At 40.8% G+C, this 24978-nt stretch overlaps 1 protein-coding gene across 1 annotated transcript in view; it reads left to right on the top strand.

Moving 5' to 3' along the window:
• LOC308306528 (phosphatidate phosphatase LPIN2-like) overlaps window positions 1-20850 on the top strand; it is a 40445-nt gene extending 19595 nt beyond the window's left edge. The window contains exons 5-21 of the mRNA XM_080751548.1: window positions 349-517; window positions 4243-4368; window positions 4775-4901; window positions 5930-6386; window positions 9523-9622; window positions 9999-10186; window positions 10905-10998; window positions 11149-11218; window positions 12940-13023; window positions 14190-14269; window positions 15213-15369; window positions 15922-16070; window positions 17003-17089; window positions 17274-17426; window positions 17869-17983; window positions 18641-18744; window positions 19079-20850. Coding sequence (XP_080607674.1) covers window positions 349-517; window positions 4243-4368; window positions 4775-4901; window positions 5930-6386; window positions 9523-9622; window positions 9999-10186; window positions 10905-10998; window positions 11149-11218; window positions 12940-13023; window positions 14190-14269; window positions 15213-15369; window positions 15922-16070; window positions 17003-17089; window positions 17274-17426; window positions 17869-17983; window positions 18641-18744; window positions 19079-19223 — 2405 coding nt within the window. The 3' untranslated portion in view covers window positions 19224-20850. The remainder of the gene's footprint in view (window positions 1-348; window positions 518-4242; window positions 4369-4774; window positions 4902-5929; window positions 6387-9522; window positions 9623-9998; window positions 10187-10904; window positions 10999-11148; window positions 11219-12939; window positions 13024-14189; window positions 14270-15212; window positions 15370-15921; window positions 16071-17002; window positions 17090-17273; window positions 17427-17868; window positions 17984-18640; window positions 18745-19078) is intronic.
• Window positions 20851-24978: the final 4128 nt, after the last annotated feature.

Genomic DNA, 24978 nt, shown 5'->3' with positions numbered 1-24978 from the left:
TATGCTTAAAACTTAAAATGCCACTTTTGTTGTTAACCACTTGAACCCACAGCATCCATACCGAAAAGAGCCGATCTACGCTTGTAGATCTGCTATTTTAGGGGCGAAATTGATTATTGTGTAGATCGAAATAAGAGCATACCAAATGCGGTCTTTACATGTCTGTTTTTATCAAGTATAGAGGGTTTAAGTGGTACCGAATTTGCAGCTCAACAAAAGCTATCCAAATTCATCCTAATGTACGACGGAGGACAAGTTCACAATAAATTAAAAATCTCCGCCATGTGATCATTGTGAGCATTTTATTTATGGTGATAATAACGATTATGGTCCCGTCCCTAACCTCAGGAGGCCACCAGCCCTGCCCTAACAGCGGAGGCAAGAAGAAGAAGAGACGCAAGAGGAAGCACAAGGCGGACCCTCGCAGGGACGAGCACATCAACCCTGTGGCCAGTGAGCTGGAGCTCTGTGAGCACAGCTCAGATGAGGAGCACAGCAACAACAACCAGAATGGAAGGTGTGGTGGAATTCAGATCAATCAATAATCATGAGAAAATGAGGAGACAAGACAATTATATTAGGTGGTGGTGGTGGTTTATGTAACATGATATCATGGACAGAAGTACAATTATCACTCTGGGCAGTGGTAAATGAGTTCTGCCAAGAAGAATGTTCAGACACTAGAACGAGCTGTACCATAACAAGATAGGCTTTACCAAAACAATAGTTACTGAGGCCTACTGAAGGCCTCTCTACTCCTAACTATCAAGTATTAGTATCATCATACAGACCTAGATATTAATATAATCAATGAATACATGATCTACTCTATAACGTCACACATAATCAATCATGATAACCTCTAACATATGACAAAGGTAAAACTCATTCATCTATACTATAATTTTGCGAATGTCTGAGTGAGTGAGTGTCTGTCTGTCTGTCTGTCTGTCTGTCTGTCTGAAACAGCGTTTCTCCTCAGTGGCTGGAGCAATTGATCTGAAATCGCATCACCATTAGCATATGAACACACCTAACATAACTGTGAAGCCGAACTTTCACTAATCATATACTGTATATTATCATTTTTATGGTGTATCTACTATCTATTCTGCATCTAGCATGAGGCACATCTATTCTGCATCTAGCATGAGGCAACATGTTTAACCAGCTGTGTGTGTGTGTGTGTGTGTGTGTGTGTGTGTGTGTGTGTGTGTGTGTGTGTGTGTGTGTGTGTGTGTGGGGGGGGGGGGGGGGGGGGGTTTGTCTGGCCCTGTTACAGATATTGTCCAAAAATCATGCAGATCGGTACACAGTATCTCTATAGCCATTAAACAAAACGGGTATTTCTTACATTGATGCTCCTACATAATGCAAGCACCAGTTAAAGTTACTTTCCATCCCTCATATACTGTATGCACAGTGCACATCCCATAACCCACACACTGCACATCATTTTGGAGCTCATATCTTTGAACGGGTAAGGGCTAGTTATAATAACCTTGCTGTCGGGGCAGAAGAAACCTTATCTCCATATTCCAACTTGTTGTGTTTTTTCTTTCGTGAATCATACTTGATCATACTACAGCGTCACACGTAAGCATCAAATGTAGCAGATGCCTTGTGAGGAACGTTTTTTCTTTTTCTTTCACGATTTAGATTTTTTTCTGTATGTCCCACCCCATCCAACATTGGCCAAGCTTTGTGCGATGCTTAATGAGATTAACGCATAAATAGCACCGCTCACTTCACACTGGGTGTGATTTTTTATTAACGCAAGAACAATATTGTCCACAGCCCTCCTCTGAGACACAGATGGGGTCGACAAAAATGGTACCATATCGTTATGAGCATTAGTGAGGACCAATTATATGAAGACCTGCTAAGTCATCCTTTAAGTGTGAGTCATCGTGACGTGGTGGCTGTGGTCCTGCCTATATTTGGGCGTATCGGGTTTGTTTATGGTTATGTCAGAGTGATGTCAGAGGTCCACCAGCCGGCCGGCCGGCACTCCCATTTGCCAATTGTATTAGTGGATTTGATTACGTTTCACAGAAAGGTGCGATACAAAGCAGGCTTACAGTATGTAACATAGTAATGTTGGTCTGATTATGAGAACATTGTTTTAAAGCTATTTTCCTTCATGTTACATAATAGGGCTGGTCTCATCTATTTAAATATTAGCCAATCTGTCCATTGGGCTGATGAGTTTCAGATATAGACCATAGATAGAGTTATAAGAAGAATAGAGAGGACACCAGATATCCTCGCCCGTCCACTTGCATTGAGTTGCTCACCCAGCACATGAGGCGTTTTCACCCCTTCTTCCGGGTAGTAAAACCGTGACGTAGTGGGGCCTATGTGACGCGTTTTGCATCATCGTTTGTGTTCATGGACGCGCTGGGGCTCCAATTCATGAACGAGCTCTTCCGGTATGAACGCGCGTCAATACAAAGAAGCCTAAATGCGCGTTCTGGCTCCAACTGCAGTACCTCAAAACGGCCACCATGTCCATGGCGCCTCAGAGCTCCCCCAAGGTTCTGGGGGCTTGATATAGACCAAGAGGGTGATAGCAAGAGGGTGCAAAAGACCTGTACTTCCCGTTTCTGTGTGACGTAGGTAGATACCTTTTTAGGAGGCGGAAGCATGTTTGGAGTCTATTCATTTACAATGGGAGAGCTAACGTGAACACAGAGCAAAATAATAGTTCAGAAGCTATAGTCACTGAACTAAATATTGGACCAGATCATCACAAGCCACATAATATTAACAAAATTGTCATACTAAAGTGGCTTTTTTCAGCGACACAACAACTGAGAAAATCAACTTTATTATTGCTCTTTAGCTGTCCCAGCAACACACTCTCGCGGGATCTATAGCACCAGTAAACAGGATGTGCGCGAGATTTGCCGTCAGAGCCGGCGCCCACTTAGGAGTCTATTTGTAGGATTTGTGTACCATGTCGCACTCTAGTGGATCCAATGAGGATGAGCTATCTTCATTAATTAAATATCTTTGATATAGACCTTATTCACACAGTGGCCATCTTTGATCACATGACCACATGGGGTGGCAGCCTGCATTACAAACCATTGTAAACAATGAAGCGATGGTCCCACAATATGAGTTCTGCTCAACCAATTTCTTTCGACCAAATTGACAAATGGGCAGATGATAACTTCAACATCCCCAAAAGGATTACATAGAAGGGCTACAGTAACTGGATTGATTACATCCACGGTAACGTAAGGTTGCAACCTTACTGTGTACAAAGACTTGCTATATGTGTGCAGTGCTTGCTCCACCATCATATTAAATATTTGTTGTTAGATTGTTCCTGATTAATATGCAAAAATCACAATACAGTAAGTTAATATGATGGCAGAGCAAGCACTAGTCTGCACAGATACTGTAGCAAATTTGTACAGAGTAACATTGTAAGCTAACTGCCATGAATATTGTGGATGTACCCTTCTATTTAATCCTTTTGGGGATGTTGATGTTGTCATCTGCCCATTTGTCGATTTGGTCAAAACAAATTGGTTGAACAGAACTCATATTTTGGGACCATCGCTCCATTGTTTACAATGGTTTGTAATGCAGGCTGCCACCTCATGTGGTCATGTGATCCAAGATGGCTGTGATGTGAATAAGGTCTATGGGCTTGATATAGTTATTTTTACCACGATCTCAGCAATCAAGTGAATCACTCCACACACTGAAATATTTATCATGTTAATATTGGGCAGATGGCAAGACACACACAAAAAGGCGTTCCCTTTTGGGGGAAGTAATCATTCTTTCCATTCAGACCAGTCCTGCACATGATGACTTGATAGTATAATTTTGTCTTTAGTCTAATTATGCTCACATGTGTGACATTACCGTTTGCATGTAGGCAATAATTCAGACCAGTCCCGCCTATTTGTTGGATGACTTGTGCCTTTGTTTTCATTCATTGTTGATTTATCGCTAGTCTCGCGAGCCAGACTGTTGCCTCTCACAATTTTCAGATGCTTCAAAATCATCAAAGCATATAGCTTGCTGCTTATTTGAAATGGGTAAAAAAAGTAAAAAAAAAAAAAGTACATTTTACACGGAAATGACAAACAGATGACAGCTTCCTGCCTCGAATTTCGAGATGTGTAGTTCCAGACCCTACGTATATAGCATTCAGAGATTGTGGAATAGTTGTCTGACTCTGGCTACGCAAGACTAATTTGATGCCATTCCCTTCCTCAGGACGTCCTCGGTCTCCACAGTGAGGGACAACACTATGGAAACCAAGCATTCGGCTCCTCTCAGCTGTCCCCTGACGTGGGACAGCTACCCCTTCTCAGATGGAGAATGGTCCCCTTCCCCCACTAGGTCTGTTCCCCTCACTGTGCCACTTTACTGTCCATTGTAAAATACAGTGCTGCCACAATGAAAAAAAGCTCAGTTCCCATTGACAAGCATTGGCATAATTAAAGTTTGGTGTGACCGCACCCTTAGTGTGATTAAACTCTGCTCTCTCTACAAGATCTACAAGCTACAAGATCTACAAGCTCACAATGCGTTGACGCATTGTGAGCTTGTAGATCTGCTATTTTGAACGATTTTTATACATTTGAAAGCTTGATATTTTTAAGTATACTTTCGTACCTTTACTCAAGTGCATTTTGAATTCCGGACTTTTTACAGTATTTCTACTTTGCAGTATTGATACTTTTTCTTAAGTACAAAATGTGAGTACTTTTTCCACCACTGGGTGTGGTACTGTTTTCTCTTCCAGGGATCTGTCGGCATCCATGTCTCCTAAGAGCGACTCGGAGCTGATGATCAACCCAACAGAGAGGAAACTCCACCGAGCACACTCCCACATGCAGTGGACCTGGGGAGAGTTCCCAGAACCCACCAGGGTAAGGCCACATTCAGGAATTTGTTTGGAAAGGTGATAATCTTTACCAGAGTAGAACAGAATAGAAAATGAATTGCTTTTGTCTGTTGGCAGAAAAAACACTAAACTAAGAACAAAATGCCAGCCACGTGACTATGACATTCAAGTTTGTGTTCACACATAAGTGCAACTCTTAATGGAGGGTACAACTAGACAGTTTTTTTGAGTTATAGCAAGGTAATTTCTTCTTTACTATTTCTTTTATTTATTCAGGGAAGCCCATTTAGAGCAAGCTTTCTTTTTCATGGACACCCTGATCACAGCATATAAAACACAATAGATATAAGGAAAAACAATATCAAACATTTGAAACACATTACATCAGATGCAAATAAACATAGGGTTACATGAAACGGGTGCAGTCACTATGTAGTGTGTCCTCAAGAAGCACCCTAAATGTCTCTATTGAGACCAACCAAAACAGTTTGATCAGAGTCCTGGAGTTTGTTCCATTTGTCTGGAGCATAATAAATGAAAGCAGTCTTTTCCTTGTTCACTGTTCATACGTGGACTCGTAGGCTATATCTAAAGTGTGTCTGTGAACATAATGGGGTGTGGTGTAAAGCAGGGGTTTTTCAAACTTCCACGGCACCCATGAATTACACTGTTAATGTTTTGAATCTTACATTATTATAAGCAACGTGAATATGCACATCTTTCCACCTGAGATACGGGAGTCTATGTCACAGAGAAATATCCGTTTCCATCACAACTGACTGAAAATAACTTTATACTTGACGTTTAACCACTTGAACCCCAGCATCCCTGTTATGGGGAGGAAGGTTCATTGTAAATCTGCTATTTTTCGTGAAGAGAGTTGGTTGTAGATGGAAAAAGAACTCATCAAGTACATTGCAAATTGATGAATTGATGTATTCCAAATATCAGATTATTCTGAGGCACCCCTGGACTGACATCACGGCACCCACTTTGGGAAACCCTGGTGTAAAGACCTCTTGTCTTCATGTTTTTCTTTTGCTTTAAACCCAGGTCAGCAAGAAGGACAGATCAGAGCCTAAGACGTTGACCATCACTCCGTCGGAGAGCACACATTTCAGGGTCATCCTCAGCTCGGAGGCCATGGAGGCCGAGACCAGGGAGCAGGAGAGATCCACCGGCCCTGTGTGCTGCACCATCGTCAAACCCATGCCTCGGACTCCCAAGTCCGACCTGTCAGAGGCCTGCTGTGTTGTCCCTCACAGTGTTGTCCCTCAACCAGAGCCAAGCCCCTCGGCGCCACCGGCATCCGACCGCCCGGTGTTATCTGAGCCTAAACCTGACCTCGCCGGCGCGTCCATGAAGCGGGCCCGCAAGGCCAGGTGGACGTCCATGCCGCCCACCCGCACACACAGTGTCCCTCTGGACTCCGAGGCCAGCAGTCTCATGGCTGAAGACTCGTCCGGGAGTCCTCATAGAAGATCCAGCACCAAAGACACTGACAGCAGAGGTAGTGTTCAATTCCTTCACTTCCTTATTTAAAGGACCACTCGTGTCATCAAATATTAACCATTGTAGAAATACACATGTGCACGGTCACACAGCACTTTTATTCTACATACTGTACCAGTAAGACTTACTAATCGGGAGATAAGCGACCGTTGGTCGCTTATCTCCACAAATAGGCCAAAAGTTTGTTTTACCAATTATCAAGACATACAGGCAGTTGACAGTTTGCCATGGTTACTCATTGAAGTTGAATCTCCATATATGGAGATAACCTACGCATCACACTAAGTCTGACCTCACCAGCCCATATTTGGGCATGAGCAACTTATGTCTCCATATATGGAGATATGATGACATCACACAGTCCTCAGCCGATGATGTGGCGTGATGTCATACAATACACAAACGAGCCCTACAGTATAAAGGGGCAATTCTTGCCAGGAAAGAAGCATTTCTTCGACTCAGACCTTATCGCCAGGGTTGGCTTATAGCAGCTGTCGGTAGGACCATATATGGATTCTGTTAGTGTGGATCTCCTAACAGGGCATCATCTGGGATACAATCCCTTTTATGCCCATATATGGAGATCCCTAACAGAATCCCTTTCATGCCCATATATGGAGATCCCTAACAGAATCCCTTTTATGCCCATATATGGAGATCCCTAACAGCATCCCTTTTATGCCCATATATGGAGATCACTAACAGCTAACAGAATCCCTTTTATGCCCATATATGGAGATCCCTAACAGAATCCATTTTATGCCCATATATGGAGATCCCTAACAGAATCCCTTTTATGCCCATATATGGAGATCCCTAACAGAATCCCTTTTATGCCCATATATGGAGATCCCTAACAGAATCCCTTGTATGCCCATATATGGAGATCCCTAACAGAATCCCTTTTATGCCCATACATGGAGATCCCTAACAGAATCCCTTTTATGCCCATATATTATGGAGAAATCCCTGCTCTGAGTATCTGACATCAGTGTGATGTCACCTGTTTATGCCCATATATGGAGATCCCTGCTCTGCGTATCTGGTTGCTATGGTAAACAGTTGGTTGCTAGGGTAAGAAAACATGGTTGCTATGGTAAACAGTTGGTTGCTAGGGTAAACAGTTGGTTGCTAGGGTAAAACCATGGTTGCTAAGGTGGTTGCTAACGTACACTAACAGACCAGCAACAACAGACTGTTGCCACAGCAACGTACACAAAGGTTTGTGTACACATGTGGTGTGATGTCATACTGATGCGGAGATATGAGCAGGGCAAAGGTGTGACGTGTGACGTGTGACCGACGGACGGACGGACGGCCGGTGGAGGTTTTCATAGTAAACTGCTCCCTGACGGTCGCAATAAAGGGGCAATTCTTGCCAGGAAAGAAGCATTTCTTCGACTCAGACCTTATCGCCAGGGTTGGCTTATAGCAGCTGTCGGTAGGACCATATATGGATTCTGTTAGTGTGGATCTCCTAACAGGGCATCATCTGGGATACAATCCCTTTTATGCCCATATATGGAGATCCCTAACAGAATCCCTTTCATGCCCATATATGGAGATCCCTAACAGAATCCCTTTTATGCCCATATATGGAGATCCCTAACAGCATCCCTTTTATGCCCATATATGGAGATCACTAACAGCTAACAGAATCCCTTTTATGCCCATGTATGGAGATCCCTAACAGAATCCCTTTTATGCCCATATATGGAGATCCCTAACAGAATCCCTTTTATGCCCATATATGGAGATCCCTAACAGAATCCCTTTTATGCCCATATATGGAGATCCCTAACAGAATCCCCATCAGTGTGATGTCACCTGTTTATGCCCATATATGGAGATCCCTGCTCTGCGTATCTGGTTGCTATGGTAAACAGTTGGTTGCTAGGGTAAAAAAACATGGTTGCTATGGTAAACAGTTGGTTGCTAGGGTAAACAGTTGGTTGCTAGGGTAAAACCATGGTTGCTAAGGTGGTTGCTAACGTACACTAACAGACCAGCAACAACAGACTGTTGCCACAGCAACGTACACAAAGGTTTGTGTACACATGTGGTGTGATGTCATACTGATGCGGAGATATGAGCAGGGCAAAGGTGTGACGTGTGACGGACGGACGGACGGACGGCCGGTGGAGGTTTTCATAGTAAACTGCTCCCTGACGGTCGCAATGAGGGCCCAACTTTAGATTCTGCCAATGCTTTTCAATGGGAACGGAGCGTTTTCTTTTTTTTTCTTTTTTTTTTTGCAGAGAGCGTATTCCGTCCCAAAGCCAGTGACGCGCCTGTCACTCACTTCCCGCACCGCCCTCCCTCCCTGTATCCTGTGTAGACTAGCGTAGCGATCCTTTGTCTGCAGAGGTACGTTAGCCAGGTTACGTTGCGACTTGCGAGGTTATCAATTTAATGGGCTTTATTATCATCATTTTTACGTGTCAACTCTATAATGGACAGGCGAAGGGTACTCACCCTTGCTTTATTGGAAGGGGAGATGCACCAAGCTAAAAAGAGAAGAGTTTGGGTGCATGAGACTCTTCAAAACAAAACATCTCCCAGTCCCTTCCTGATTCTCGGAACGTTACGCCTTCGACTCACCCGATTGGACAGAGGGGGGAAACCAGAATCTGCGTGGAGAATTTCTTTGCTCCAGCATAAACGCAAGGTCTGCGCGGTGCGCAGATATCCTCCACTGACATGAAACCGCCCCTTCTCATTGAAATGCATTGGCGGAACGCGGATTCCACTCTCATACAGTAGGTATTTTGGTCTGAGGGCACCCTAACAGGGTATTTCTACATTGTGGTATTGATACTTTTACTTAAGTAAAACATGTCAGTACTTCTCCCACCTCTGCTTTTTACAAAACATATAACTCCAGGATGCCCTAAATACCTTTAAAGGAAGCTTTAGTGGAAACATGTACTGTACAATGTGATGATAATCCACACACCCAGCCTGTTTGTCTGTATGTTAACAGGAAGGATGTGGCTTCCTTTTCGAGCCAGAGTTCATGTTTAGAGTCTGCGGGCGTTCAATCACACGCAACAGTTAAAGGAAAGGGAAGTGAGAAGGTATAGTCAGCTGTTTGGAAATAGTGTATGACTTGTTGTTTTCCTTTTGACTCTTAGGTGTCAGAAAGCGGAGCCAACATCAGGGACCAGAGGACATTTACCTGGACGACTTGAATGTACTAGAACCTGACGTTCTGGCTCGTTACTTTCCTAAAAGGTACAACATGGGCAAAGTGATTCTTTTGTGGGTCACGTACCGACGAAAAATCCAATTTTCTTTTCCTACATAAAATATAATCATTTTATTTTTAGAAGAAAATAAAATAAATAGAAGAATTGTATACATTTTCAAACAAACACACACATCTAAGATATTCCACAAATAAAATATAATAATATTTTCACTAGGTTTGGGTCCCGGGCAAATGTCTAATTTCTCTTTTGGGTGTCGAGCTAAAATGTTTGGGAACCACTAGTGTGTGGTGGTTGCATCTTTAAGTAGTTAAAGACTCATAAAATATATTGTTCTTCCAACTAGCCTTTGTGATGTTACCATAACATACATTTATGGATGATGGGTGTCTGTGTTTCAGTGAGTCCGGTGGGGTGCCTAAGCACTGGGTGGAGGTGGGGAGGCGTTCTGGTTCCCAGTCCCCCCAGTCAGTAGGGAGCGCTGCAGCCGACAGCGGCACAGAGTGTCTGTCGGACTCCGCCGGAGACCTGCCCGACGTCACACTGTCACTCTGTGGGGGCGTCGGAGAGAACTCTGAGATATCCAAAGGTACTGTGGCCACGGTTTGATAGTCTGACACAGTGTTTCTCAAACTTTCAAATTTCACGGTCTCCCCTTACCTCTGGCAGTGTACAAATAGAACCAAAAGAACCCTAACAGGTTCATTTGGTTCCATTTGTTTACTGCCAGAGTTACAGACTTGTATAGGTCAATTTAGACCCCCTTAAAGGAACCCAAAGGGTCCCTGGAATCCACTTTGAGAACCACTGGTCTGACATATCGAATGCAATTTAGGATGCATTACCTATCTTTGAATGTCTCTCTCACAGAGTACCTTCCGATGCACAGCAGCCATTTTTGAAATAAATTCCTTACTGTACTGTTCTGTATCTTATCAATTATATTAAATGTATTTAAGGCTCTGTTCCATTCTGGTCAAACAGAGTCTGTTACACCAGTGGGTCTCACCGTGTGGTCAGGTATGGACCAAATGGCCCCTTACGGGTGTGTAACTCTTGAGAGTTACGGATCTATTTGGTTCTATTTGTACACTCACACAGAGTTATGGGCGTCCTTGAAATTAAATGGTTTGAGAACCATTGCGCTAAAGTAAAGAATCGTCCCATTTTCTTTCCAGTAGAGCCTATTGACCATATTCACATGGTGGCCATTGCTCTTAAGTCATAATGCTAAACATCTAACAATGAGGATAATAAGAGACGGAGGGCGTGATTATTAACTTAGTTTTTTGTAATATCTATTGCAGAGAAATTCATGGAGCACATCATCACATATCAGGAATTTGCTGATAATCCAGCAATGATCGACAATCCCAATTTGGTGGTTCGAATTGCAAACAGGTGAGTCATCAATCTCATCATCATCATCATCATCATCATCATCATCATCATCATCATAAAAAAAACTCATTATCCCAGAGAGAAATATCATTGACCACAACCAAATATTTTCACATTTATACCAATAAAACAGAACCATTTCTTTTACAGATATTACAACTGGACATTGGCAGCCCCTTTGATACTTTGCATGCTGGCATTTCAGAAGAACTTGCCAAAGGTAAACTTTACAGAATATTCTGTTTTGTTTTGTTTTATTAACTAGTACAGTATACATCAACTGTAGCATCTGTCTATGATCCCATAAATTGTGTATTTATTTAATTTTCTTTACACATTTTTGGAATCATGAATCAACGTTTTTTTATTACCTGAGTGATGCATATTACCAAACATAAGAATCAGTAAACTTGATTAACATGAAACTCTTCCCACCAGGGCTCGAGACTAAGGGACTCCCGAAGTCCCGGGGACGTAAAAATATATATTTGGGACGCAAATTAATCTCCCCTGGGACGCAGACGGGACGTAGAGGATTTTTTTGAGCCAATGGCGCATATCAATGTCACTGCTCAGTGTCCAAACTCGCAGTATGAGACTCACAGAAAATGAATATGATGTAAACAGAATGTTAATTAAGAAGTTACCACAGGCAGTGCTGATCATCCTTTTCAGGTAGAACTTAGTTGCTAAAATGCTGCGCTATTTGAAGAGATTAACCAGCAGAATGAGGCAGAGAACAGACTGTCAATCTGGGTTAATTTACAACTAGTGGAAAATAGCCGATCTACAAGCTGTGGCTGAGAGATAAATCTTAGCATCCCCGCCCCCTGCTTCGCCACATAAATAGTAACGTTATATGATTTGGATTGTGATTATTAATGAAAATGTAAAACGGAACGCGATGTCAACGCACCAAGCACAGACACATAGCCTACGTTTAGTGAGCAGCACGAGCAGTTGTTTGAATATAGGAGCAGGACACATTGTAATTAGATCAACGGTTGTTTAACTTTTGTCATCTCTATAAACCTATAGCCTATATTCCCAAATACAAGACGTTACGTTCGTCAAAGCAACTTCATCACGACCAGCCGTGCAAGCTGGCATTCATTTCACACAGAGTTCCCGTGCTGTGTGGCGGCTTATTTTCTCCAGTAATCGTCTCTTATTTAACTCTCAAAAACAACCGGTCCGCTCATAATAAATAACTCCATTTCGGCTGCAGTTCATCTGAACCGCTTGCTGTGAAGCACAACGGACCCAAAAAGCAGACTGCACGCGTCTCCACTCGATCAAGCATGGCACTGGTTATACTTCTTTCAGTACGACGGTATTGTGCGGTGCGGTGAGCATATAGACGATCTAAAAGCCCTCAAAGCCCAGAGGATGCGTCTAGTTGTAGGCTTGTAGATTAACGCGCAACACGTTTGTACGGACAAAGTACAAACCCAGTTTTACCGTAATTCCTCCAATGATTGGTTCTTTAGTTTACCGTATATGACAGTCACACCAGCAAACTGGCTGAGGTAAGATTTTTAAAAGCCACAAATGACAGTATAAAAATAGAAAGGATTGTCAAGCCAATTTCACCAGCAACAACAACAATATAATAACAACAATAACAATAATAATACATATTATTATAATAGTAATACTAATAGACCTGCAATAATTTTTTATTTTTTTATTATTTTTTGGGACGGATTACATTCATTTGGGGACGGTTCAATTTGTATTTTGGGGCGGTCCCGGGACGTAGGTGAAAAAAGTTAGTCTGGAGCCCTGCTTCCCACAACTAAGACATTATAATAAATAAATACATATATATACATACATGCATACATGCATACATACATACATACATACATACATACATACATACATACATACATACATACATACATTCATTCATAATGTAATCCTGTATTATTTGAATAGGCTACAGAAGAGGCTTGGGTAAAAGAGAGAATGCCTAAGAAGTCTGGGCGTTGGTGGTTTTGGAGGAAGAGCAGTGTGAAGCAGGTGTTGTATTTGATTTCATTTATTTGATTTGCACAACAGAATATTCTGTATATACATATGCATAATTTACTAGTTATTTCCATGGTAAAGGTGACACATAGTTGTTGTCCCGGTGAGGTAAGAAACCCAAGGAGGGCTTATACGAGAAACTCACCGTTTAGTTTACATGCAATTTGAATTTATTCATATTAAAACCTTAATTTATTCCTATTAAAAACTACAGTGGTTATTCTGGTCTTCTGCCTATAGTCCGTTTGCACACTCTCACTGTTTCTCGCTATGTACATACTATTTGTGTAGTTTTGCATTGTAAATCAGTCTTATGGAAATGAGAAACAGCCTCAAAGACCAGATCACTGCTTCGATATTGATCGAGTCGGTAACACTTTACTTAAAGGTCGGTATAATAATATAATGCATTATAATCACCCTTATAATGCATTATAATGCACTTATAAGGGATTATAACACTTGTTGTAAATGTTTATAATCATGTATGACAACTTATAACAAGGTTTATAAGTGCTGGTCATAACAGCACATTAAAACTACCGTAACTTAAGTGTCTCTGTTATAAGTTGTTGTGCATAATTATAACATTTATAACAAGTGTTATGAAGCATCAAATGCATTATAATGCATTTATGATGCATTATAAATGTGATTATAATGCATTATAGACCTGACCTTTAAGTAAAGTGTTACCTGGTAGTTCCACTGTTCCACTGAGTTTATAGATAATTAGAATTATGACCAGCACTTATAAATGATATAAGTTATACTATTTCATAAGCCTTTTTATACATTGTTATGCATAATTATTAAACATTTATAACAAGTGTTACAATGCCTAATAAGTGCATTATAATGCATTATAGACCCAACCTTAAAGGAGTAGTTCACCCCCAAAATGAAAATCTTTCTATTGATTAGTCACGCCGAGAGTAGAGTTCAATAATATTTTTAGTTTTTTGTCACATTCCTAAGACAAAAATTTGATTTGAGTAAATTTACCCCCATTGATTCCAGATGGGGACCCGTTTCGAAACGTCTTAACATTGAGTCTTTGTAGCACTGAAAGGAGTTTTCCATTACGTATCATTATTATTTAATGCTAGAAATACAAGGTCATAGATCCCTGTCAATGACTCAGTCTCTTTTGTCAGTCCTCAGAGACCAAGCTAGAGAGACAGCAGACTCTGAGCAGCTCTGAGAGCTCTCCCCTCCCAGTGGCTGCCGCTACACAGTGAGTCAGCACAACACAACACTTTGCCACAGCAGAGCATAATTATTAGTCAGCTAGCAGTGATGTCATCCACCCACCATATCGTCACTGTCGGGCAGAAACCTTGTATCTCCAAGTTTCAAATGTGTATGTTTTTTTTCACAAAGTAAAGCTCTGCTTCATCAGGCAAGGCCGTCACACAAAAGTAGTGAAAACAGCAGATCTACAAGCACACAACGCCTCGCGTTGCGAGGCGCTGTGTGCTTGTAGATCAGCTGTTTTCACTAGTTTAGTTCATTTTTTTAAATGATATAAAAAACGAATGGTTTTGGACATACAAGGTTTTCACCCGACAACGACGATATGACAAATGTGTGTGTAAACTAGAAATTCCCAAATGGGGTAAGGCTGTATTTATAGTCTGTGCATGTATTCATTTGCTTTAAAAGTTGACATCCGTAACCAAAACAATCTGTCCTCACTGTGTAAATTAGCAAGCAGATCTAATGCTCTATTTTCACTGTAGAGGTTCCTAGGTTCACTTGTTGTTTTGTGTGTGTGTGTGTGTGTGTGTGTGTGTGTGTGTGTGTGTGTGTGTGTGTGTGTGTGGGGGGGTGTGGGGGGGTGTGTGTGTGCGTGCGCACACGTGTGTGAGTAGCCTCTAATCCCTCCTAGTGTGTCTGACTGACAGTGTGACTGAGTTTCTTGTTGTCCTAGTCTATTCTTCTTTGTCTTGTTCTATGTTTTTCTATTTCTTTTTCTCTTTCTTCGGACTGCCTCCCGCCTTCAAATACCGAACCTATGAACCTACTGCTATCTTGTGGCTATAAGTGATGATGCACATTTGTTACCATGGCCTACTACACCCAACTTCAGTGAACGTGATTTAATCATTCTACTGTATTCACGTGACACATGACATGTGTAGTATCTCAGTGCGTACTTGCGTGTCGTTGTCTTCCAGGCATAAAACAGAAGAGTCCTCCAGCGATGATGAGTCTAAAGAGCTGAACAACATGGCGCCCATCGTGCCTCATACTGAGCGCGTGCAGACAGAAGGCACGGCACCACCGCCCTGTCCCTCCTATAGGAAGTCCCTCCGCCTCTCGTCTGACCAGATCGTAAGAGAGTCCCCGTCATTTAGTCATTTCCTAACAGGTTTTTATCACACTTTCAGAGCTGGTTAGTGGACTTCACGTCTGCTGTACAATTACAATACTTTTGGTTCTCAAACGTTTTCATTTCAAGGACCACCACAACTCTGAGTGTACAAATGGAACCGGTCCTGTGAGGTTCCATTTGGTTCCATTTGTACACTCTCAGAGTTACAGACCTTTAAGGGTCCATTTGTAACCCAGGGGGTCCCTGTACCCCCTTATACTTTATATAGCAATTTATAAGAATTGTTAAAGATGGTGTGCCGTGATTTTTTTGCCGTGAAAAGGGACAATTAACTCACACTTAAGTGTCCCTGTCTCACAAACCTCTCCCATATCATCCCTGTGTCCTTGCTCTAATATGAGCTGATGAAAAACCTCTCCATCTTTTCCCCTCAGCTTTTTGTTCTCTTATCTAACACTTGTCTAAAAACATTACTCCAGGGAACATGACTGGATTAACATTACCGGCTAAATGCTATCTGTATCTTCCTCTATCTCTCCTCTTCGTCTCAGGCGAGCCTAAAGCTAAGGGAGGGGCCTAACAGCGTCAGCTTCAGCATCACTACACAGTACCAGGGGACATGTCGATGCGAGGGCACCATCTACTTGTGGAACTGGGACGACAAAGTCATCATCTCCGATATCGACGGCACCATCACCAAGTACGGGGCATCCCAGTGACTCTTTTACTGTTCTATTAGAGCAGGAGTATTCAACGTTTTCAGGCCAAGGACCCCTTAGTTGAGAGAGAGATGAAGCAGGGAGGGACCCCCAAAACCTGTTAATAGATTCCTTATAGTTTACTTGTTTGACAGCACAATCATCAGTGTATTTTGGATTCATGTCAATTTGTGTTTTCAGATATTTAACCACTTGAACCGTCAATACTTAATAAACTTGACCTTTCACTCTGTACTTAGTCTGCTCTTTTTCCCCTCTATACCAAAGCTCTTTGCCGAAAATAGCCGATCTAGTGAGCAAGGAGAAAAAAACTTTCTGTCACTCAAAGATTTGAGTCAAGTTACTGTAGTAACTCTGAGGACCCCCTAGGGGTCCCGGACCCCCTGTTGAAGACCCCTGTATTAGAGTACCGAAGTGCTGACATCACTCCCACTACCCCTGGGGTCACTGTTTTGGAATTACCATAGGCATATATTAAATCAGGTCATATAAGAACTGTGTGACCTAGGGGATAGTGCCCTCTAGTGGCAGTGATGTCAGACTTTGGTGCTCTATTCTAGGATCTCTGTTGTGTTGTCTCAACTACTACTAAGCCTCGTTCTTCGTTCAGTGTTTCTGCATTGCAGTATTGATACTTTACATACATTTGAGTACTTCTTCCACCACTGTTTGGCAAAAATTGTGCGGCAAGTTGCACCATGACACATATTTTGCCAAAGCATACATTGGGTTTTAATCTGCCAGCCGCTGTTTGAAGTACTGTAGGAGGTCTGATGAGTCAGCTAATTAGAAACAGCTTAAGCTGTTCTTCATAATGAACGCTTTCTTTCATTGGCTAATTTAAGCATCATGGACAGTGGCACTAACTTGACATTGCAAATCTATTCATTGCTCCTTTTTTTCTCTCCCAAAGGTCTGATGTGTTTGGTCAGATTCTTCCACAGCTCGGGAAGGATTGGACTCATCAAGGCATTGCTAAACTCTACCACTCGGTGCACGAGTAAGTCCCATTGCAAAAATATACTGCAATTTTAGTTTTTCGTAATTGCGTCCAATTAGCGTCAAAGATGATGCTAACGGAATGCTATGGTTTGATGTCATAATCACAAGAAAAAACGAAACAAATTGAATCTTAGCCGTTAAGTGCACATTTGAATTCATCTCTGAATCTCGGACAACTGCAGGAACGGTTACAAATTCCTCTACTGTTCGGCCCGAGCCATTGGCATGGCTGACATGACCAGAGGCTACCTGCACTGGGTGAACGACCGAGGGACTCTTCTGCCACAAGGACCGCTCATGTTGTCCCCTAGCAGCCTTTTCTCTGCCTTCCACAGGTAATTTATTTATGCTTCGCTGCACAAGAAAAGAGAAGAAAAACAGAGCAAATAGATAGGAGCAAAAACAAAACAAGAAATGTTCTGCAGTCTAGAATACTTGACCTATTGAGGAATTGTTAGTATAGCAAATGTACTGTGCAGTATTTATTATTTTACAAAAGTGTGGCGGGGATCATTGCTGTCATTACTGTACAGCACTAAATTGTAAGCACTTTGGACAGATCCTAAGTGCTGCCCTATGTTGACCTGGAATGACAACATAACAAAAATTAAGCTCTACGTGCAAAAGGATTCAGTCATTATCAGGCCTGTAGCTGAGGAGTGCATGCAGGTCAACTTAGTTGTTAATTCAGGTTAAAGTGAGGACAAGCCTTGAAGAAATAAGCAGGAAAGATCAGAGGTCAGATGTCAACTATAAGTCTCCAATCCTTGTGTTCAGGGAGGTCATTGAAAAAAAGCCGGAGAAGTTCAAGATTGAATGTCTCACAGACATCAGGAATCTCTTCCACCCAAACACGCATCCGTTCTACGCAGCCTTTGGGAATAGAGAGAACGTGAGTATGATTTATGATCATTACCTTGGCCTGCCTGCAGTATTGCGTGCACGTCATGCGTGGCAGGGTATCTTAAAGTAACAAAATTACTTGAGCACGGATGGGCGGATATTCATGACCCTTGGTGCAGTTTTAATTTTGACAGCAAATTTGGATTTAGTTTTAGTCATACTATAGTCATCTGAAAAGTTTTAGTTTTAGTCTACTTTTAGCCGACTAAATATCACAAGATTTTAGTTGACCAAATCTACAGTTTGATTTTGTCGACAAAAATGTATGGCCTCGTGATGCGTAATTTTACACTTGGTTGCATGCTGAAAATAGCAGATCTACAAGCTCACAACGCGTCACACAGCGCGACACTCATCTTAGTTTTAGTCATCATAGCTTAGTTTTTATTTTGTTTTCATCAGTGAAAAATCGAATTCTAATTCTATGTTATTTGTATGTGCTATGGATGGACCAAGTGTCCTTAATAAAGTTTGATTGATTGATTGATTGTCTAGTAGTCGACCAAATCAACACTGCCTTTATGGGAACGGTCAATACACTGAAGCGCAACACCACTCCCAGTGCTCAGATTCTCCGGCTAGTTAAACGTAATACCTACAGAAAGTACACTGAAATGATTCTGTAACCTTTTTGTTTATTTCTAAGGATGTGTTTGCCTACAAGGAAGTGGGCCTGCCTGTGAGTCGCATATTCACAGTGAACCCCAAAGGAGAGCTCATCCTCGAACAAAGCAAAGGCAATAAGACATCGTAAGTATTGTCCAAACAACGTAGAGCTCTGCTATCTTTGTGGGCTTGTTAGTCATACTAACCTTTTGCAATATGCATTTCGTTGGTGGGTGTGGGAACCTTGTATGTCCAAAATAGTTCGTTTTGTATTTATCATTTTGATTTAAACTATTGAAAATAGCTGATCTACAAGCACACAACGCCTCGCAGTTGTGTGCTTATAGATCTGCTATTTTCACTAGCTTCGTGTGACAGTCTTGTATGATGAAGCAGGGCTTTACTTTACGAAAAAACATACACATTTGATACTTGGAGATACATGGTTTCTGCTCGACATTGACGATTTACTTTGCAGGTACAGTCGGCTGAGTGAGCTGGTGGAGCACGTGTTTCCTCTACGAAGTAAGGAACAGAGTGCCACCTTCAGTTGTCCAGAGTTCAGCTCTTTCTGCTTCTGGAGACAGCCAATAGCTGAGGTGTGTCTCGACGAGCTACTCTGAACATGGTGTTATCATCAGCTGTAAGCTATTTGACCACAATCACAAGTCACACGAGGATGACATATTAGAGCAGATTGGCCGCTGTGTAATTATGGTCAGTGGTACTGTAGTTAGTCCTGTAGTCCATGACTACTAGGATTCCTCTCTTTTGGTATTGGTACCACACCAGTATCATCTTGTATCAACACTTGAAAGTCTGCGGTAATAGTTTTTGTATAACTTTTCTTTTTTAATGTTACTGTCCTCGATGAATGTTTGCACTGCCTTAATATTTCAAACTGCCTGTTTTTTTTTGTTTTGTTTAATCAAAGTCAAATGTATAGGCCTTAATTATAGTGTGATATTATTATTTTATTTAGACATATTCCATTATAGCGATGGTGATGTCTTATCTATAAAGAAATCCTGCTATTACCTCCTTATGCGAGAGGAGAGTCCTGGACTGAGAGTTCTGTTTCATGAAGTACACCCATTTACATGAAACCTGCTCCAACCGCAGCCTTTATGAAGCTTCTGCAAAGGTGGTCCAGTAGTAGGAATGGGACGATAATCGTTATTATCGTTTATCGTGATAAAAAAACACTTACAATAATCGTGGAGATATACATTTTCATATCATCCCATCCCTAACCGGTAGCACCACTGCTTGTGCCTCAACACTTGACTTGACCGTCTGCAGTATTTTCGTAGTTGTGAATTGCACATGCTTGCTGTACCGAGAGAGAACACTGGCACATTCTGACAGGCACACGTCCCTGTGATTAATGGGTTGAGGAGTAGTTTACCCCCCAAGATTTTCAATCAATTACAATACACACCCAATGAAACCTAGAATTCAGTCATTCTTTGGGTAAACTACTGCTTTAAGTTGAGACTTGATTCAAGAGAGCTGTCCGAAGTGGCATCTGCTATCTTTTCTTCCAGTTCATGACTAATGCTACAGTGACTGATGTAACACCATTAATATGTGTGCTTGGCCTGTGATACTGTAAGCCAGTGTCAGCCAATAGTGTCGGCTTAGCTCCAACATCGATGTAATGGAGGCAAGAAATCATTTTCTCCATTATGTTCTGTAAAAAAGAAAAAGAAAAATCAACGCAATATCGTTGTTGTCGGGTGGAAAGTGGAAACCTTGTAAGTCCAAAACAGTTTTGTATTTTTCATTTTAAAAGTGATTTAAATAGTGAATATAGCTGATCTACAAGCACCACAAGGCGTTTTGTGCTTCTAGATCTGCTATTTTCGCTATTTTGTACGACAGTCTTGCATGATGAAGCAGGGCTTTACTTTACAAAAAAACGTACATTTTGAAACTTGGAGATACACAGTTTCTACCCGACAGTGATGATACAATTACTAATATAATTATGACGTGTGCTTGGCCTGTGATAGGCCAGTGTCGGCCAATAGTACTGGCCTACCTTAGCTCCTATATCGATATAAAAGTAGGCATCTGGTAATATCCCTCCATATGCATTGCACATATAATGTCTGTAGACATTATATGTCTCTATTTAGGCATGGTCTATTTAGGCATGGTCTAAAAATAGACGTACGTTTGCTCCAGCCTTTCTATCGCAGTAGTTCTCAATCTATGGGCCGGGACCCCTAGGAGGGTCCCCACAAGACAGTGAACTGACAATAAGTGACAAAAAAGAAGGAACAAAAAGAAAACAGATTATTACTTCATCAAAAGTAATCAGCAAACTGTACTATAAATTCTTTTTGAAACATTGGTCAAATTGTCAAAAAATATAAGAGGCAAAACATTTTAAAATAACAATATACAAGCTCACAACTTCTCGCTTTGCAAGGCGTTGTGAACTTGTAGATCTGCTATTTTCACAATATTTATCTGTGGAAACGAGTCAAACTAAATTGAAAGACCAAACTCCTACAATTCTAAGTACTTATCAGGGTGGGGGGGGGGGGGGGGGGTACCCAGTTCAAATATGATTGTTTTTGGTGGTCATGGCCTGAAAAGGTTGAGAACCACTGTTCTATTGTATGCAAGTATTGACTTGAACGGCCCTTGTTTGACTGATATTGCGTACCTTCCAGACTAGGATGGCATCGAGACATTTCGTTATAAAGAGTATACAAAAATTATCATTTATGTACAGGTATGGAAGTTTTGAATGTTTGCTTCATAGGTTATATGATTATAACTTTATAATCTTAGTGGAAATAACAGTGTTGATAAAGAGTGAAATGATATGAGCTGGCTCATTAGTAAATAAATAGCATGGCTGTGATTTGAAATGTGAAAAAGGAAAGCCCTTTATAAAATAGATCACGCTGCTATTCTGTCACACACTGTAGATGCAAACAAGAAAGCATTATGGCACTGGTTCCCAAACAGTGGGTTGGGAGTCGGGACCCATTTGTGGGTCGCAGACGAATTTTCATGGGTCCCTTTGCATTCTGTTTCCTACATTTAGTTTTTTAAATTATTATTATTCAAAATGTTTTCAAAAAACATTCCCAAAAAGCTTTTTTCCCCAAGAATTAATAACAAAATGTAATGAGTTTTTTTTCAGTAATTTGATTTCAGAAATCAAAGAAAAATCAAAGAAATTCCATAAATTAGAACATGGCACCCCATCTTTAAGTATTGAGGGGTTTAAGTGGTTACATGAATACAACATATTAATAGAAAATATAATGTGTAACGAAATGAAATGCGACAACATTTTATTCAATGTAGTCCCTGCTTCATCTCTCTCTCAGCTAAGGGGTCCTCCTTGGTCTGAAAAACATTGAAGACCCCTGGAATATGCAATGTTAAGCACAAAAAGATTTTATTTTTATTTTTTTAAGCTAGTCTTCATTGGTTATTATGAGACAGAGTGGGTCTGTCATTTTCAGAATATGTTCCTTCAATCACTTTCTTTCTATGAAAGTGATATACAGTACTTTGGGTGAAGAGACCACACATTCATCCAGTCTCTGTAGTATTTTGTGGTGTTTTCCTCCTCATAAACGCTTTGTCATCTATCACATTTCAATCTTAAAGATGCCTTTTTGTGCTGCTTCAAAAAAAGTAATATATTATGTAAATACAGTAGTCGTGATTACACTGTTAAATAAATATGTTATATTTACATGTATGTATGGAGGATGATTTGGAGAATCAATACAGTTTTTAAAAAATACCATCAGTTGCATTGTTTGATTGCATTTTATTTACTTGCATCACCCACCATCAGAGAGTTTTCACAATAATCCCTATTTCTGATATATGTGAAACTTCATAAAGTCAATTTGGTCAGTTATATTTTATAGATAACTGGCCTGGCTCCACGGGGGAGATCTGTCAAGTTTTATGTTATAAACCAGTTAAGGTTTATGAAAAGATATATAGGACCGGTGCCCGTTTGGCAGAATAGTCACCATTGCGTCCAGTTGTGTTACCATACGACTATCAGTGATGTCAGCATGCCGAATGTTTCACCCGTTTATGCCCATATATTGGTATTCTGTGATGTCAGTCAGTGATGCCGGGCCTTGTTTCGGCATGCGGCTGTTAGCATGGCGGGGACACTGTTTAGTATCAGTGATGTCAGCCTGCGGACAGACGGCGGACAGACAGACAGACATTCTGTAAATAAATAGTTAGTTGGGTCAAAAGGGGCAGTTCCGTGACCGTGGAGAGCGAAGGTCCGTTTCTCAATGGATTTGTCATCTAGGAGGGTTATTAAACAAATTTGGCCGGGGTGTATTTTTTAAAATGGTTGGGAAAATGTTTGACAGCTAGGGTAATTTTCAGTCTCATTCACCTACACTATAAAGGAAAAAATGCCTACCCAGAAATCTGCTTTAAGTGGGATGTGAGGGGTCAAACTAGGGGTTTTTAATTATTCTGAATCCATTGCAAGCATTTGTTTTGCATGAAAAACATTCCTTTGGCTTAAAACAGACCCTAAAAGACTGTGAAAATTGATGACTCATCACTAAACCATAGTTTTGTTGGCCGTTTTTTAGCCTAAGGAATGTTTTTCATGCAAAACAAATGCTTGTAATGGATTCATAATAATTAAAAACCCCTAGTTTGACCCCTCACATCCCACTTAAAGCAGATTTTTGGGTATGCATTTTTTCCTTTATAGTGTAGGTGAATGAGACTGAAAATTACCCTAGCTGTCAAACATTTTCCCAACCATTTTCAAAAATACACCCCGGCCAAAATTGTTTAATAACCCTCCTAGATGACAAATCCATTGAGAAACGGACCTTCGCTCTCCACGGTCACGGAACTGCCCCTTTTGACCCAACTGCACCAACCACATTCAAATGAAGGAGGTTTACTGCTATGAATGTCATGTGGAGAATGTCTTAGTGAATATCATGGACAAGTACAAATATTCGACTAAATAGCCGATTGTACACGTTTTCTGCCAGATCTTTGAGTGAAAACAGCTGACACAAAATCAACAAGGAGCACTGAAAACCCTCAAAATGCATTGTGACAACTCAGATTTATGCTTCTTCACTGTGAAATAAATAGTTGTCTTTCGTGTTGTAAATTAGTCTTTCAGGGGCTATTGCGTTGTTAAATCAAGGAATAGGAATAACAAACATAACATACTGTTTGTTTTACTATATAAAAGTATATACTGGCACTGGGCTTGATAGATACCAATTAGAAATGTTGATATACATATGTAATAAACAATCCAAACCGTAAAGTATTATTTGTCTGACACGTTTATTACAAACCAACAGCATTTAAAAAACAAAAACAATTCAGGAGCAATCAAAACGCTCTCAAAACCATTCAATGGAATGGACAACAAAATACAAAAGTCTACAAAAGAATTATAAAGGCCAATTTATACTTGCTGTAGATCAATTATCATCAGAGAACAACGCAGACATACAATTAAGTGTAAGTTAGGCTTCAGTCAGACCATATAAATATATCGAATATTTATAGGAACGCTGAGCTTCAATGTCAAACATAGAAGTGGAAGTAAGTTATAATCCCACAGGCTTTGCTCAATCGTCTCTGTCGAGTGGGAACCTCAGATGTTCAAAAACAGCAAAAGTAGCAGATCTACAGGCTTAAAACGCTGCTTTTGTGTAACGCTGTAGTATGATCAAGTAGGGCGTTAATTTACGAAAAAACACAAAAGGTTGTGTCCATGGTAACAGACATCATTGTATCTCCCAGCAAAATAGAAGGGCTGCAACTATCAATTATTTCCTTAGTGATTATTCTGTTGATTTATTTTTGATTAAAAAATAAATAAATAAAACAAAACTATTAATCACAGTATATTTTATACCTCACCGACAAAATGTGAAAATAGCCAATCTACAAGCTCACAAAGTGTCGCATCGCAACATGTTGTGAGCTTGTAGATCTGCTATTTTCACTTTTTTGACTTTTTTTAAAATATTTTTTTGCATATAATAACATGCCCAGAATAGGGATACATTGTTGATTGATTCTTTTATTAAATTGTTGATTATCGGTTCTATTTGGATAAAAATGGATTGGTTTGATTCCTTTTTGCACCCCTACAGTAGGTGGCTGTGAATGTGGAGGTATAGGGTGATTCTGACCTAGCTATACTTTTATTTTATGCTTTTTTAAAGGTATTTTTGGGGCATTACTGCCTTTATTGATAGTTCACGGTAGAGAGAGACAGGACACGGAGAGAGAGACGGGGAGTGACACACAGCAAAGGTTGTCCGGCTCGGGAATCGAACCTGCGACTCGCTGTCAGGCTGCATTAGAGCCTATGTGGTG

The sequence above is a fragment of the Nannobrachium achirus genome (genome assembly GCF_963921795.1).
Source record: "Nannobrachium achirus genome assembly, chromosome: 21".
In the NCBI taxonomy this organism is placed as follows: domain Eukaryota; kingdom Metazoa; phylum Chordata; class Actinopteri; order Myctophiformes; family Myctophidae; genus Nannobrachium; species Nannobrachium achirus.
This window is presented reverse-complemented; position numbering and strand designations above follow the sequence as displayed.